Genomic DNA, 17771 nt, shown 5'->3' with positions numbered 1-17771 from the left:
TAGGCACGGGGATGCCAGCTCCCCCTAAGGTCAGGATAGGCACGGGGATGCCAGCTCCCCCTAAGGTCAGGATAGGCACGGGGATGCCAGCTCCCCCCTAAGGTCAGGATAGGCACGGGGATGCCAGCTCCCCCTAAGGTCAGGATAGGCACGGGGATGCCAGCTCCCCCTAAGGTCAGGATAGGCACGGGGATGCCAGCTCCCCCTAAGGTCAGGATAGGCACGGGGATGCCAGCTCCCCCTAAGGTCAGGATAGGCACGGGGATGCCAGCTCCCCTTAAGGTCAGGATAGGCACGGGGATGCCAGCTCCCCCTAAGGTCAGGATAGGCACGGGGATGCCAGCTCCCCCTAAGGTCAGGATAGGCACGGGGATGCCAGCTCCCCCCTAAGGTCAGGATAGGCACGGGGATGCCAGCTCCCCCCTAAGGTCAGGATAGGCACGGGGATGCCAGCTCCCCCTAAGGTCAGGATAGGCACGGGGATGCCAGCTCCCCCTAAGGTCAGGATAGGCACGGGGATGCCAGCTCCCCCTAAGGTCAGGATAGGCACGGGGATGCCGCTCCCCCCTAAGGTCAGGATAGGCACGGGGATGCCAGCTCTTGCCACTTGTATTTAACGTTGTACTGGAGGTTCTCTGGCCAGATCACTTAGGCAAGAAAATGAAATAAAAGGTATCCAGATTGAAAAGGGAGAAGCAAAACTATCTCCCTTTACAGATAACCTGATGTTATATATAGAAAACCCAAAATAATTTGCTAAAAAACTATTACAACTGATAAACCAGTACAGCAAGGTTGCAGATGTTAAGATCAATATACAGTAAAAATGAGCAAAACTGAAAATGAAATTAAGAAAGCAATTTCCGGGAAACGGACTTGGCCCAGTGGTTGGGGCGTCCGTCTACCACATGGGAGATCCGCAGTTCACCCGGGCCTCCTTGACCCGTGTGGAGGTGGTCCATGCGCAGTGCTGATGTGCGCAAGGAGTACCGTGCCACGCAGGGGTGTCCCCCGCGTAGGGGAGCCCCACGCACAAGGAGTGTGCCCCAGGAGAGCCGCCCAGTGCAAAAGAAAGTGCAGCCTGCCCAGGAATGGTGCCGCACCACACTTCCCGTGCCGCTGACGACAACAGAAGCGGACAAAAGAAACAAGAAGCAGCAAATAGACACAGAGAACAGACAACCGGGGGAGGGGGGGAATTAAATAAATAAATTAATTTAAAAAAAAGATTAAAAAAAAGCAATTTCCTTTTGCAAAAATATCTAAAAGAATAAAATTTTTAGAAATAAATTTAGCAAAAGAAGGACAAAGCTTATACTATGAAATCTACAAAACATTACTGAGAGAAATTAAAAGAGGACCTAAATAAATGGAAAGACATCCTGTGTTCATGGGTCTGAAGATTTAATATTGTTTGGATGTCTGTACTCTCTGTGATGGTTAGGCTAATGTGTCAACTTGGCCATGTAATGTGCCCAGTTGTTTGGTCAGGCAAGCACTGGGCTAAGTGTAATACAAGGACATTTATGGACTTCAGTCATCAATGAGTTTATTGCATAGATGGCTGATTACATCTGTAATCAACCAAGGAAATTGCCATCAGCAATAAGTGATTGAGCCCAGGTGCTCCATATGGTAAATGAGAGCTGAATTGGTTGAACCACACCCGCTCCCCCCTCACTGTTTTTTAAACAGCTACTAGTCTAATAGGTGTAAGATGATATCTTATTGTAGTTTTGATTTGCATTTCTCTAATAGCTAGTGATGTTGAGCATCTTTTCATGTGCTTTTTAGCCATTTGTATTTCTTCTTTGGAAAAGTGTCTATTCAAATCTCTTGCCCATTTTTCAAATGGGTTGTTTGCCTTTTAATTTTGAAATGTAATATTTCTTTATATATGCTGCATATAAGGCCCTTATTGGATAAACGGTTACCAAATATTTTCTCCCATTGAGTAGGCTGCCTTTTCACTTTCTTGACAAACTCCTTTCAAGTGCAGAAGTTTTTTATTTTGAGGAGGTCTCATTTATCAATTTTTTCTTTTTGTTGTTTGCCCTTTGGGTATAAAGTTTATGAAACCATTTCCTATTACAAGATCTTGTAGACTACATTATCTTTTAGGAGCTTTACAATTTTGGCTCTTATGTTTAGATCTTTGATCCATCTTGAGTTAATTTTTTTATAGGAAGTGAGATAGTGATCCTCTCTCATTCTTTAGGATATGGATATCCAGTTCTCCAAGCACCATTTATTGAAGAGTCCATTCTGTCCCAGTTGAGCAGGCTTGGTGGCCTTGTCCGATATCAGTTGACTGTATATATGTGAGGATCTCTATCAGAGCTCTCAGTTTGGTTCCATTGGTCAGTTTGTCTATTCTTGTGCCAATACCATGCAGTTTTGACCACTGTAACTTTGTAGCATACTTTTAAAGTCAGGTATTGTGATTCCTCCAATTTCATTTTTCTATTCCAATATGTTTTTGGCTATTTGGGGCTTCTTGCCCCTCCAAATAAATTCATAATTAGCTCTTCCAATTCAGTAAAAAATGGTGTTGTAATTTTCACTTATTGTTTGTTGTTTGTTTTTTGTTTTTTTGAGGTACCAGGGATTAAACCTGGGATCTCGTACATAGGAAGCATGTGCTCAACTACTTGAGCTACATCTGCTCCCCTATTTTTTTTTAACTTTTTAAACAAATTTATTGAAATATATCATTTATACATAAACATACATAAACAATAAATGTATAATAGTTGTGAACTTACAAAACAAACATATATAACATCAAACAAACATATATAACATCTCACCCTACCACCAGTAACTTGCATTGTTTTTAACCCTTTTAAACTAATAATTAAAGAGCATTGTCAAAATATTACTACTGGCAGCGGACTTGGCCCAGTGGTTAGGGCGTCTGTCTACCACATGGGAGGTCCGAGGTTCAAACCCCGGACCTCCTTGACCCGTGTGGAGCTGGCCCACTCACAGTGCTGATGCACGCAAGGAGTGCCCTGCCACACAGGGGTGTCCCCGCGTAGGGGAGCCCCATGTGCAAGGAGTGTGCCTGGTAAGGAGAGCCGCCCAGCACGAAAGAAAGTGCAGCCTGCCCAGAAATGGTGCCGCACACACGGAGAGCTGACACAGCAAGATGACGCAACAAAAGAAACACAGATTACAGATTCCTATGCTGCTGACAATAACAGAAGAGGACAAAGAAGACACAGCAAATAGACACAGAGAACAGACAACCGGGGTGGGAGGGGGAAGGGGAGAGAAATAAATGAATAAATAAAAATTTAAAAAAATATTACTACTAAACAAAATATTTTTCCCCTAACCAATCCTATTATTATCTTTATATCATTTATATATGAACATACATAAACAATTAAGTGTATAGTAAAAGTTGTGAACTTACAAAGCAAACATGCATAACATCAAATGGGTCCCATACATCAACCCTCCATCAACACCTTACATTGTCATGAGACGTTTGCCACAAACTATGAAAGAATACTGTCAAAATCTTACTACTAATCATGGTCCTTATCTTAGATTTGGTATGTTTTTCCCCCATCTCACCCTATTATTATTTTTTAAATATATTTTTTATGACATAAGTTATAAACTTATAAAACAGTCGTACACATGTGCAGAATTTTCAAACAACAGTCCTCCATCAACACACCACAATGTGGTATGTCATTTGCTACAGATAGAATAATATAATCTGATTATTGCCATGTCCATAGTGTACATTTGGCTCCCATTTTCCATACTGCCTCAGTATCAACACAGTACATCTTTTGAATAGATGCAAGAATATTATTACTACTAATCACAGTCCATAGCTCACTCCAGCTGTATTTTTCCCATGCTTCTCCATATTCCCAACACCTTGCAGTAGTAATATACATTTGTTCTAGCTAACAAAGGACACTCTTGCATCTGTACCATCAACCACAATTCTCACCCACCTCTTGGTTTACTGTGCTATGAAGTTCCTAGATTTTTCTCAAGCATTCTGTCAGTTGGCATTTACATAATTAGACTACCATTTTCAGTCACATCCCCATTTATAAACTAGCTGTTACTCACTATGTGTTACCATCCACTCTATACATTTCCACAGTTTTACGGTAAAGCTAATGAAAACTTCTACATATATTAAATATCAGTAGTCCACTCAGTCCTTCTCTTATCTCCTACCAGCTACCACCAGGTCTTGAAGATATTTTCAGTAATTTCTTCCAGAAGTTTTATGTTTCTTCCTTTTATTTTTAGTTTTTTTTATCCATTTTGAGTTAATTTTTGGATCAGGTGTGAGATAGTGTTCCTCTTTCCTTCTTTCAGCTATGGATGTCCAATTCTTTCAGCACCATTTGTTGAATGGATTGTTCTGCCCGAGTTGTGTGAGTTTGACAGGCTAGTCATAAATCACTGGCCATGGGAAGTGGACTTGGCCCAGTGGTTAAGGTGTCCGTCTACCACATGGGAGGTCCACTGTTCAAACCCCAGGCCTCCTTGACCCTTGTCGAGCTGGCCCATGTGCAGTGCTGATGCGCGCAAAGAATGCTGTGCCATGCAGGGGTGTCCCACAAGGAGTGTGCCCTGTAAGGAGAGCTGCCCAGCGTGAAAGAAAGTGCAGCCTGCCTAGGAATGGTGCCGCCCACACGGAGAACTGACACAACAAGTTGACGCAACAAAGAAACACAGATTCCTGTGCCACTGACAACAACAGAAGTGGACAAAGAAGACGGACGCAGCAAATAGACACAGAGAAAAGACAACCAGGGCAGGAGGTGGTGGGGAAGGGGAGAGAAATAAATAAATCTTAAAAAAAAACCCACAGAGTCCCGTGCTTCTGACAACAACAGAAGCGGACAAAAAACACGCAGCAAATAGACACAGAGAACAGACAACTGGGGCGGGGGGAGGGGAGAGAAATAATAAATAAATAAATAAATAAATAAATAAATAAATAAATAAATAAATAAATCTTAAAAAAAAATCACTGGCCATACCTGTGAGGGTCTGTTTCTGAACCATAAATTTGGTTCCATTGGTCTATTGTGTTTGTCTTTAGGCCAGTACCATGCTGTTTTTACCACTATAGGTAGGTATTATGATTTAAAGCCTAGAGATGAGGGTTCCTTTTTATGATGTTTCTGGCTATTCAGGACTCCTTACCCTTCCAAATAAATTTAATGATCATGTTTTCAAGTTTTTCTTTAATGCTGGTGGAATTTTTATCGGGATTGCATTAAATCTGTATATCAATTTGAGTAGAATTGACATCTTAATAATATTTAGTCTTCTAATCCATAAGCATGGGATGTTCTTCCAATTATTTAGGGCTTTTTTGATTTGTTTTAACATTGAGTTCCAGTTTTCTGAATACAAGTGCTTTACATCATTGGTTAAGTTTATTCCTGACTATTTGAGTTTTATCTGTCATATTTTATTTTTACCACTCTTTTGACACTTTTTAGTTACTTTTATTGCTATAATCTTCATTTCTAGACTCTCTTCCAGGCCCCTCTCTCCTGTCTTTTCTTTTCAGACTCTAGCATACCCTTTGGTATTTCCTGAAAATCTGGTCTCTTGCTTAGGAATTCTCTTAGTTTGTTTATGAATATTCTTATTTTACCCTCATTTTTGAAAGACAGTCTTGCTGGATATAAGATTCTTGACTGGAAGTTTTTCTCTTGTAGTATCTTAAATATATCAGACCACTGTCTTCTTGCCTCCATGGTTTCTGGTGAGAAATCAGCACTTAATATTATTGGGCATCCCTTAACTGTTATGCATTGCTTTTCTTTTGCTGCTCTCAGAATTCTTTGTCTTTGGCCTTTGACATTCTGATGAGTATGGTTTTGGAGTTAGTCTATTTGAATTTTTTTGGATGGGAGTACGTTGTGCTTCTTGGACGGGGATATCTATGTCCTTCAATAGGGTTGGGAAATTTTCTACCATTATTTAACTATTCCTTCTGCCCCTTTTCCATTTTCTTTTCCTTCTGGGACACCCATGACACGTATGTTTGCACATTTTTGCTGTCATTTAGTTCCCTGAGACCTTGTTCAATTTTTTCCATTCTTCTTGTCATCTGTTCTTTTGTATGTTCACTTTCAGAGGTCATTTCTTCAAGCTCACCAATCCTTTGTTCTGCCTCCTCAAATCTGCTATTATATGATTCCAGTGTTTTTAAAATTTCATTTATTGCACCTTTCATTCCCATAAGATCTGCTCTTTTTCTGTGTATGCTTTCAAATTCTTCTTTGTGCTCATCCAATGTCTTCTTAATATCCTTAATCTCTTTAGCCATCTCATTGAATTCAGTAAGGAGATTTGTTTGAACATCTATAATTAGTTGTCTCAACTCCTTTATGTCATCTGGAGGCTTATCTTGTTCCTTTAACTGGGCCATAGCTTCCTGTTTCTTGGTGTGGATTGTAATTTTTTGTTGGTGTCTTCGCATCTGGCTTACTAGAGTATTTTTTCTGGGTGCAGTTTTTCTCTCTCTTTTAGGACTTCCTATCATTTCTCCCTTGCTGGTTGTGCAGTAGGAGCCAAGCATGTAGTTGGTGCTGTAAGCTGTGGAGGCTCCAGCTGCCCTCATTGCACCAGGGACCAATGAAGCTTCTTCCAACTTTCTCCTTTGCCAGGAGTAGGGACAGAGTCATAGCTATGTGGAATAATCCACATACAGGCCTAGACTGTAGTTGCCCAGGGAGATTGATAAAGTTTCGCATCCCTTTTACCCCTGCCTAGGGCAGGGATGTGGCTGCAGGTGTGGGCAGCAATCTAAGCAGTGCAAGTCCTAAGATGACCACAGTTGCCCTGGTAGATTTCTGATTTTCAGTCTATGCCAGCCGAAGTTCCCTGCAGTTATCTTACAGGCTGGTACAGGGCTCCTCAGCCTCCTCCCTGACAGAGGCGGGACTGAGCCTAGGTGGGCTGCAGGCTGATCTGCTTGAAAGAAACTGTCAGCCCAGCTTCCCCTCAGGCTGGGGGTGGAGTCAGAATGGTGGCTACTGGCCCCTTTCTGACTTGGGCTGGTGCTCACCCCAGCTGTTCCCAGGGTTATCTCTTTGCCAGCCAAATCTCCCAATCAGTAGCTGAAATCGGCAGCCAACTGTCTCCTCCTCTCCTGTTTCTGGGAAATGGAGCTTCCAATTCCCGTCACAGAGCAGCTCCTGGGACAGCTTGTGCTGCCAGAGTAGGACAATCACTGGCCTCTGCGGCTTGTCCGGTAATTTCCTGGACAGGCTGGCACAGGTCCCCGCAGCTTCCTCCCTGCTGGAGGTGGCACTGGGTCCTAGGCTAGACCTGCAGTATGGTCAGAACAGGAAGAAGCCGGTGCCCACCAGAACTGGGATTTCCAGTCTGCCCCGCTTCCCCTCGTGCCAGGCGCGGAGTTAAGGTGGCAGCTCCCGGCCTCTTTCTGACCTGGACAGGCTCAAACCTTAGCTGTTCTCAGGATCATACTGTAGCCCATTGAATTTCCCCATCATAGCTGAAATTGGTGCCCAACCATCTCTTCCTCCCCCGTTTTTGGAAAGTGGAGCTTCAATTCCAGCCGCGGAACAGCTCCGGAGGCGGCTTGTGCCTGCAGTGGAGGATGGGCACCTGCCTCCGTGGGATGGAGCGCTCTATTTATGAGTCTTCCCTGCAGATGGGCAGTCTCCTCCTTCCACTCCCCCAAGGACATTGCAGGATGCTCTTCTGGGTCTCCTGGAGCCCCCAAACAGGTACTTAACCTACCTCCAGAGAGCCCTGGGTGTTTGCTAACTGCCGTGTAGCAGGAGCTGACTCTAGGAGCTCCTTACTCCTCCGCCATCTTGCTGGTTTTTCCCCCTATTTTTTAAAAAATATTTTTGTATTTTGTTATTTTTTAGGATTTTTATTTATTTAGTTTGGACCTTGTTTTGGGGGAGATTTGGGATTACAGAAGGGTTGCAACTGTGGCAGAGGAGGATTACTGGTGTAGGGTATCAGTGGTGGGAGCATGTGTGGGGAGAGTTGCACCTGGGGCATGCCTTTATGGAAGATGAATATGTTCATGTGGTCATGAGATATTGTCTTTGTGGGTGGAGACATACACAATAACTGAAAGAATATTGAATTCCTTCCTGGGAAGTCCTGCTACATTCTCTAATAGAGCAGTAAGAATCCCTAGAGTACATGGGAAGTGCCTAGTGAAGGAGGCCAGACCTATATGCCAGGTCCTTGATATTGATGGTTGAACTTACGAACTTTGTTCCTGTGAAATTGAAAGTTAGCCTAGTATTATATATTTCCTAAGAGTTACCCCCTTAAAGCCTCCTTGTTGTGCAAATGTAGCCTCTCCCTAAGCCAAACTCAGCATATAACCTCACTACCTTCCCCCTGGCATGGGACATGACTCCTAGGGATGAGCCTCCCTGGCACGGAGGGATTATTACCGAGCGCCAACTAGTGATGCATTTGGAAAAAGACCTTGACCAAAAGGGAGACATATTAAATATAAGAGAGTTTTTATAGCTAAGAGATTTCACAGTGAGTCATTCCAGAGGTCCAGCTTATACACACTTAAGGAGGATCTCATTGACTGCCACAGTAAACAGTGCTTCAAGCAGGGGAGCTCCTGAGGGCTCTAGAGACATCTGAACATTGTAGGCAAGGCAGACAATCTCAGGAATTCGGCCCCCTTTCTGTGGGCCTTACCTTGGAGAGCTGTTCAGCTCTCAGGAGTTGTCTTACAGTTGAACCTCCTTGTGGCTGTAATTAGACTCAGCAAATTGATTTGATAAATGGCCTCTTTTTAAATTTTTCTTTAACAATCTGAAAATGTCAAAAATGGGGGTTAACAAAATCAAGCGAGGACAACTATGAGGTCTGATGCTGCGGCATGAAGGACTGGGCCAGCAGGCCATAGTACCCCTTCCAAGCTAGCATGCTGTGCATCTGTGATGCTGCACGTCTGTGATGCTGTGGCCATGTTTTCAGCTCATCACTGCTTGGGGCTCTAAACACCTGCTCCCAAATGCCACAGGATCCTGCGCTTTTGCTTTCTGAAACAGCACAGGATGGGCTTGTGTTCATTATAGCTTCAGACAAAGCATATTCCTTCTAAGTAAACTTGGGTGATAAGTAATACAAGTCTGGTAGGTAACAACCCATTACCATCCAGATGACTGGATTAAGCCAGGTGCCCTGCCTGGTTTGCCATACCCACCTGTCTCTGTCCATCCTTCCATCCTTCTCTCTCACATACATTTTTACTGGGTGCCCAGTACTATTCGAAGTTCTTTTCCTATATTAACTCTTTTCAGCCTCATAATAGCCCTATAAAGAGGTTCTGCTCTTGTCCCCAGTTTATGAGGCAAAAATAGGTAACATACCCAAGGTCCCACAGTCTGAAAGTGGCAGTCTGAATTTGAACCCCAAGCTGTCTCTAACCCCCACAGGCAGGGGAGGAGGGACACTGAGGGCCTCCCTCCCTGATTGGGGCTGTACCCCCACCCCTGAAGAGTCTTGCGTGTGTAACCCAGGAGGAGGAGGCAGGCAGCTCCCTCTCTCTGTCTCTGCATTCCCAGGGCCCACTATCCCTACCCAGCAAACAAACCTGCTAATGGAATGCCACAGGGCCTAGGCAGGGAGAAGCAAAGGCTGGGGCTGGGCTTTTAGGAAGTCTTCTGGGAGATGGGTGCAGGCATGACATGAATCCTGAACATGGAAGTAGAAAACAAGCCTGGGGAGGGCCAGGACAGTTTGGAGCATTGGTCTGCTCCCTGTCTGCAGCACTGAGTGGCACCTGCTGCTGAGGTCTGCGGACAGAGAGCCGCACCCTGCAGCATGCGCTCTGACCACCAGCGGCTGCCCCCCTGGGGCCCAGGCTGGCTTCACAGGGCCAGGTGGCCCATCACAGGCCTCTCTTGCAGACATGGTATGAACTGGGGGTGTGGAGGTGCCAGCTGCCGTCAGACCACACAGCCTGGCAGGCATTGTGGAAGTGAGGCATTGTGGAAGTGCACAGGAACTGAATAGCCAGGCAAATTGGGTCACGTTCTCCTGCCTGCAGGCATTCTCCAGGCCCCTCTGCACTGGTCTGAACCCTCCCTGGGGCCCAGATTCTTATTCTGACAACAGTGTCCAGTGAGAGTTGAATAAACTTTTGTAATAATTATATTTACTTTTACTTTCCACTTAAGGAAAGCAATAGCTACTTTTCCCTTTTTACATAAGTAAGAAGAACAAATCAGTTTATGGAAAAATGTTGTCACATGTGGACAGAAATTTGGCAAAATTTGAGGGTGATACTCAAATTCATTCATTTCTTCATTCACTCATCAAATATGTGTTGAGTGCTCACTGGGTAAAGGACACAGTTGTGGGCACTTTTATACATCAGAGGCAAAACCTCACCCTCATGCAGTCCGTATTTGTATGAGGAGACAGACAATATACAAACAGGTTAACGTGCTAGGCAATAACAGGGCCTATGAAGGCAAATGTTGCAGGGAAAGGGGACAGAAACTGATAAGAGGCAATCCTATTTTAGAGTGACATTTGGGCAGAGAATCAAATGAAGTGACACAGTCAGTCTTGCAAATATATAGGGTAAAGAACATTCTAGAAAGGAACTGTTTGTACAAAGGCCCTGAGGCAGCAGCATGCTCAGAGTATTTGAGGAAATGTGTTTGGGAAAGGCAGGTTTGAAAAACACGGGACTAGATATTCTCCCATGCCCCTTCCAACTCTGTGTCCTGTCGACTGGGATCTGGATATGGGCTGTTTTGTGGCTTAAGGTGCGACTATTGAAGTACTTGGCTGCTTGGGGGGGGGGGCCTGAGTTAGTGGGAGGGGTAGTGGTTCCACTGATGGGGGCCTTGGTTTCAGGAAGTTCCCTGAAAATGAGAAAATGGGTAATCCAGTCTCTCTGTATTATCTGTTTGCCTCTGGGGGAATGAGAAGAAGTGTCATTATTTATCAAATATTTGTGGCATGATCATATGGTGTACTGCAAGGGGCTTGGTATAGTGGAACAAAGATGAATTTGAGTGATTCCTGCCTGCCTCCAGCCCCAGCCTGGCCAAGCAGGGCCCTGCAGTGTGGCTGTACTCAGAGGTGTGCGTGCGTGCGTGCGTGCGTGCGTGCGCGCGTGCGTGCGCGCGTGCGCAGAGGGGCAGGGGAACTCTGCTGGCACTGCAGGGAACCCTGGGGGAAGCAGTTGGAACCCAGCCTCAGGGCAGCTCTCTCCTACCACCAGGGGCTGCTTTGTGGAGCTGAGGAAGAGGGCCAGCCACAGAATTTGTGGGCCCAGTGCTAAATGAAAATTTGGGACCCTTGTTCAAAACTCTGGAAAAGAGTGCCGTTAAAGCTACAAAGAAAGCTTTTCCTTTCTTCTGCATGCTGTCTTTCAACTTGTCATGGTCTATTTTTATTTGCTGTTTAATGTCATTCTAAGTAAAGTAAAAATAACATTTGAAATTATTAGCATGATTTCCCATTTGTATTGTGCAATGCCAGTTTTAATGGCAAATATCAGTGCATTTAACTTGTGTATAAAAAATCAGTGCAATTCCACAATTTGTGTTTCATGGCTAATTTCTGGAGGGTGCCTTGAGCTGACCAGAAGAGACAAACTCCTGGAAGGAGGAAGTGAGGATTTCTCCAGGCTTAGAGCTAGCTGAGGGGGTACTCTGGGCATGGGGATACTTGTGGGGCAAGTGTAGACTCTCACAGGTGTCCAAGGAGCCCACCACACATTTCGGAGCACACCCTCAGGCCTGACAGCTACTGGCCTGACAAGCTAGATGCTTGACCACCTCCTTGAGCCTCCACTGGGGGTGGGGACCTGGGGAAGTTGAGCAGGCAGCCGCCCTTTCCACGACAGGTGGGCAGCTCCCAAAGATCTCGAAACCTCTGCATAGGACATGCTCTGTACCTGGGCTGGGCACAGACACCTTGGCGCTGCCGGTCTGGGGTAGGACAACTGCCACCATGCCCCACCCTTAGACACCTGAGGGCACACATGCCTGTCCCCAACCTGCCCCATGTCCAGGCAGAGATGGGGAGGGGGAGGCCAGGTGGAGCCTGGGCACCAGGGGCCAGGGGAGCAGGCTGCTCAACAGTGGGAAGTGCTTGGCACCATCCCTGGTACAGGGTAAACATTCATAAAGGTCATGACATCATCACCATGATCATTACAGCACAAGGCTGCTGTGCAGATTTAATGTATGCGAAGTGCTGTGCACAATGTCTAGCACACAGTGGGTGCTCAGGAAACATCAGGGAAGAAAGGAAGGAAGCAGAGGAAGCCAGAGGCAGTAGGAGAGCAGGGCACAGAGATCAGACGTGAAGGAGTCGGCCCCCAGACGGGCCTCAGTTTCTGCTGGTTTCCTCATCTCGTCCACGTGAGCCCTGACAGTGAACCCCTCCTCTGTTAACTGCCCTGTGAGGCAGGTATTATTACTAGACCTTTTTCACAGATGAGGAACCTAAGACCTAAGGGGATAAAAAAAACCCTGAGGGAACAGCCTCTTGGATTTGACCCCAGGCAGCCTGGTGAGCTGCCCCCCTTGGAAGCACCGTTTTGCTGTCATGTACCCCTGCCCTGGCCCCCATGATACCTGGTTTCTGCCCTCGTACCTTCTCATTTCCCAGCCCAGGGCACACCCCAACCTCTCTCTGCACATCATGGCATTTCAGCTACAGCTGCACCACCCCTGCCCCTTCCCTCAGCACCCCTCAGCCAGGTGCCCAGCTGCGGGGCTCCAGCCAGCCAGGCTCGCCTTCTCCCCCGCTCTCTGCGAGGGTTGCTGGTCCACTTGGGAGCAGCCACCTGAGGGTTGGAACCCACCCAAGTCGGGTCAGCTGTGGCTGGGGAGGGAACAGGGTCACGACACAGAAATTACTTGGCTCCCAGTGACTCCTTGAACAGGAGCCAAGCAGAGTGGCCATGGGGTGCGGGGGCCCTGGACCGAGGCCACGAATGAGGAGGAGCCAGCACGTCCTGACCCTTGGTCCAGCCCAAAGAGCCTTCAGTCCCCAAGCCGAAAGCAGGGCACCCAGTGGACCGAGGGGCGGCAGGGCCAGGCGGTGGTGGAAGCGTCACCCTCCTCAGCATAAAGGGGCATGGAGTGGGCTGCGTTGGAATCAGGGGCCAGGCGGGAGGTGGGGGCTCTGGGTGGTCTCGGGGTCCTCCCCTTCTCACCCTTCCCTCTCTCTCTGCCCACCCCCCTCGGCAGCTCTACGCCTGGAAGGGAACTTCCTGCACCGCCTCCCCAACGAGGTCAGCACCCTGCAGCACCTCAAGGCCATCGACCTGTCCCGTAACAAGTTCCGGGATTTCCCCGAGCAGCTCACCACCCTGCCAGCACTGGAGACCATCAACCTGGAGCAGAACGAGATCGTGGGTGAGTGGCAGGGAGGGGTCTGGGCACGACACGGCCCATTCGAGATCGATATCTGGCCCGGGGCGGGGGACACCCGCCTTCCTCTGAGCACCCTTTCCTGCTGGAGGTTCTTGTAGTACATGCAGAGGGCGCAGGGCCTGGGAAGGTAACCCTGCGGCCCTGCCGCCTGCCTGGTGCTCAGCCGGACACTTACTTCTGGCAGGTAAAGACCATGGCTTTCTGCACAGCGCTGTCTGGAGCTAGCTGGGTGGCCTTTCACCACAGGCTCTCCCTCTCTGTGTCTGTCTGATGGGCTGGGCTGTCCCGAGGCCCCTTCAGCTCCTACCCTCTGTAAATGCATTCCTGGCCGAGTCGCCAGCTCTCCCTTCCTCGCCTTCACAGTGAGCTCTTCACCATCATTATGCAGGGCCCACTGGGCATGTGTCCCGAACAGCCACTCTTGACCCTTCCAGTACAAACGGGCCCTTCCTGTTGACCCAGCTGGCTGGCACCCCCCTCCACCAGGATCCTCAGGCTCTCCCACTCGGGGTCCGATATGTGCCTTCTGCAAACAGCGGATTCCAGGTGGCTGGTTCTGCTCGGGAAGAGGAGGTCCCCTCCCTCGTCCCGCCATAGTTACGTAGCTGTCCGGCTCATCCCGATGGCAGGAGGCTGCGTGTCCTCCCCAGCTTGCTGTCTCATCTCCCTGGAGAGAGCCCAGCACTGGCCAGGCCTCCCCATGCCCTCGACCCCAGTGCTTCCTCCGTCAGCAGCCATGGCTGTGCAGGAAGCCCCTCGGGCACATTCCTCCCTCTCTCGCGGTGCCTTGGGTTGATGCTGCTCGACCTTGCGGCTGCACCCATGCTTTGATCTCGGGAAGCTCATTCACAGCCGAGATGCCGCTGCCCAAGGCGAGAGCTCTGTGGTGGTTTGGAGCTGCCTCCTGGGGGTGGCCTTCCCCGTGAGTGGTGAGCTCCCCATCTCTCGGGGGTGCTGCAGAAACAACCCCAGCCCTGAACCCTGCAGCTCTGAGGTTCTGGGGCTCGCTGCTCCATTCTTTACAGGTCACACAGTGAGTCTGTAGAAGTGTCAGGACTAGAATACAAGACTCCAAAACTTCGCCCTGTGCCTGGGGTGGGGTTCCTTTCCTGGCCTCTGAGAAGGCCCTGGGCGTGGGCTCTGGCCCAGTCTTGCCCTGCCAAGACCAAGGTCCTGAGTGGCTGGTCTCCGGGCTGGCCCCTTTGGTCCTCTTTGGGCCTGAGCGAGTGTACCCTGTTAGGCAGAACGAGCATGCCCAGATCACCTTTTCACTGCAAGGCCTCTCCCTCCTGAGCTGGCCTGGTCGCCTAGGGTCCTGCTGCTGAGCTTGCCATTCCTGGCCAGGCCCTCCTGCTGGGCCACTCCTCTACTTCCTCTTATTCATTGAGGCCTTTCCTCAATGAATTCATTGAGGCTTTTCCTCTAGGGCAGTAGCCAACAGGGGCTCCTCTGAGGCCAGTGCTGTATTAGTCAGCCAATGGGGTGCTGATGTATAATACCAGAAATTGGTTGGTTTTTATGAAGCGTATTTATTTGGGATGGGAGCTTACAGATACCAGCCCTAAAGCGTAAGTTACTTCCCTCACCAAAGTCTGTTTTCATATGTTGGAGCAAGATGGCTGCCAACGTCTGCAAGAGTTCAGGGCTCTTGGGTTCTTCTCTTCCAGGGTCTTGCTTCTCTCTGGGTTCAGGGTTCCCGTCTTCCCAGGGCTTGCTTCTTCCTGGGCTCAGGGTTCCACTCTTCCTGGGGCTTGCTTCTCTTTCCTCTGTGAGCTTACTTTCCCAGGCTCCAGCTTAAGACTTCAGCATCAAACTCCAACATCAAAACTCCAACATTAACAGGAAGTGGATTTGGCTCAATGGATAGAGTGTCGGCCTACCATATGGGAGGTCCAAGGTTCAAAACCAGGGCCTCCTGACCCTGGGATGAGCTGGCCCACATGCAGTGCTGATGCGCACAAGGAGTGCCATGCCACGCAGGGGTGTCCACTGTGTAGGGGAGCCCCACCCATAAGGAGTGCACCCCGTAAGGAGAGCCGCCCAGTGCGAGAAAAGTGCAGCCTGCCCAGGAATGGTGCCGCACACACGGAGAGCTGGTGCAGCAAGATGACACAACAAAAAGAGACACAGATTCCGGGTGCCACTGACAAGAATACAAGCAGACACAGAAAGAACACAGCGAATGGACACAGAACAGACAACTGGGGGTGGGGAGGGAGGCGGGGAAGGGGAGAGAAAAACAAAAAATACACACACAAAAAACAACTCCAACATTAAAAACCTTCAACTCTGTCCTTTGCCATGCCTTTTATCTGTGAGTCCCCACCCACCAAGGGGCAGGGACTTAACACCCTACTGTCACAAGAGGTTTACTTGAGTACTGAATCCAATATAATCTAATATGCCCAGAGGAAAAGACTAATTTTCAAACATAATCCAGTATTTCTCTTTGGAATACATCAATATTATCAAACTGCTACAAATGCCATGATCAGAGCTGGGTATATAGCTGGCAGACAGGATAGAAACTGGCCACCAACTTCACCACTTCCTAACTGTGATCTTGGAAGACTCACATAGCCCTTGAGCTGCAGTTTCTCCTCTTTCAAATGGAGATTATTCTCCCCTCCTTGTCTCCAGAAGGTGGTCAGAGAGAAGAAGGCGGGGGATCAGGCTGAGTGGCTGAGTCCAAGTACAAAAGTGACTTTCACCGAAGTGGGCTGTGTAGAGTGGCACCCCACTCCCCTAAGGCTTCCCCTCCCACAGGCTCACAGCATCCCTCAGCAGCAGGAGCTCCAGAGCCAAGGTCAGCTGTTTCGCTCATTCTCATATACAGATCTCCGCCTTTCTGCAGAGTGACCATGATCGCCCTTTGCACGTGGAAGCATCTTAGAGTTTACCAAGAACACTTGTGTGCAGGCCCTCACCAGCAGGGTGACCATCCTAATTTGACAGATGTAGAAACGGAGCTTCTAAAAGATCCTCCTAGCCTCCACGTGCCTGTCTCATGCCTGGCCAGGAAGAGGAGGCATCAGGAGCCATCCCTGCATGGCCTCCTGGTCAGTTCAGCTGTGACAGAGCCCTTCTGCTGCCCGGCCTGGGCCAGGCCGTGTGTGTGTGTGTGCGCGCGCACACGCTCACTGCCGGGGCTTCCCGTGTCCAGGCCCCTGTCCGCTGCGGGAGGCCGGGTTGATCATGACCCCCACCCCCACTGAAGAGAAGGAGCGTCGAGGCAGCCACGGTTCCCTGCTGGAGTCTCCTCTGTTTCTAGTTTCTACTTCTCTGATCCTTTTGCACCAACAAATAACCAAGGAGGGAGGAGACAACCACAGCCCCTCTGCAGCTTCCCAGCCATCCTAGTTTCTTGGGTGACTTCTCAACTCCCAAACCAGAGGAAAGGCCAGACCACCACCGCATTAGCATCCTGTTTGGAGGGAAGCGAGCATTGGAGGGCAGGAAGGGGGCTGGGAATACTGCCTGGCACGTCCTTCATTATGGAAATGCCTTTGCACCCTTGCTGATTGTGGCTGATCTCCTGGGAATGATTGCGTTGGACCTTATGATGCCTTCAGAGTGGCTTATTTTCCCCTCTCAGAGTGGGTATTGGAAAAAGGGAAAAAAACTTATTTCTTTTAGAAATAAACTTGAGACACATGAGTTGCCTTGAAGCCTTAGTTCAGAAAATAGAGAACCCATGTGCACCACAATGAGACTCTCTGTCTCAGGGTCATTCCCAAAGGGACCTCCTGAGGGATGTCCCTGGCCTGGCCCAGGAAGACCTGGAGGGCTCGCGGCATCCTGGGCCCCCAGGGTCAAACCTGCCAGCCTCAGGTTTCTAAACAGTGCGGCCACCCAGGCCTCCTCCACCCTCGGGGCCATTCTATGGGCAGTGGAGGAGAGAGGGCTCCAGTCCCTGAGGGAAGTACGGAGGCCCGGGAGGGACGGAGACCTTGTTGCCTGCTTTCTGATCCGGAGGTGGCAGTGCCGGTCCTGGGTGCTCAGTGGTGGCTGAGTGCGCTCGGGTCTCGTCTCACCTCTGTGCCCACCTTGTGTAGACAGTCGGTCCTTTGGCCTTTTTTGGTGGCCTTGATGTGTGCCTCTGCACCTCTCGTCCCTGGGGCCACCATGCCTGCCCCTGATCTGGCTTGGGGTCTGGTATAGAGCAGGCACTCGGTTGGTTGAGAACACTGTGGCAAGCCGGTATGATAATGCCCGCATGCCCCTCTGAATTTACTGAGGCCCAGTAAGGCAGATTTTTTCACGTTGCAAGTTGTGACACATTAATGAATCGTAAAATCAAAGTCGTGGGTTGAGACCAGCAAATTTGTAATGAATTAGAATAGGAAA

General features: G+C 48.8%; 1 protein-coding gene across 1 annotated transcript in view; it reads left to right on the top strand.

Annotated features, from left to right (window-relative positions):
- Positions 1-17771, top strand: part of LOC101447632 (neuropeptide FF receptor 1) — a 144572-nt gene that overhangs the window by 72456 nt on the left and 54345 nt on the right. Inside the window, exon 4 of the mRNA XM_071215554.1 lies at positions 13239-13406. Coding sequence (XP_071071655.1) covers positions 13239-13406 — 168 coding nt within the window. The remainder of the gene's footprint in view (positions 1-13238; positions 13407-17771) is intronic.

The sequence above is a fragment of the Dasypus novemcinctus genome, chromosome 6 (assembly GCF_030445035.2).
Source record: "Dasypus novemcinctus isolate mDasNov1 chromosome 6, mDasNov1.1.hap2, whole genome shotgun sequence".
In the NCBI taxonomy this organism is placed as follows: domain Eukaryota; kingdom Metazoa; phylum Chordata; class Mammalia; order Cingulata; family Dasypodidae; genus Dasypus; species Dasypus novemcinctus.
The sequence above is the reverse complement of the archived record's forward strand: the minus strand, read 5'-3'. Positions and strand labels throughout refer to the sequence as shown.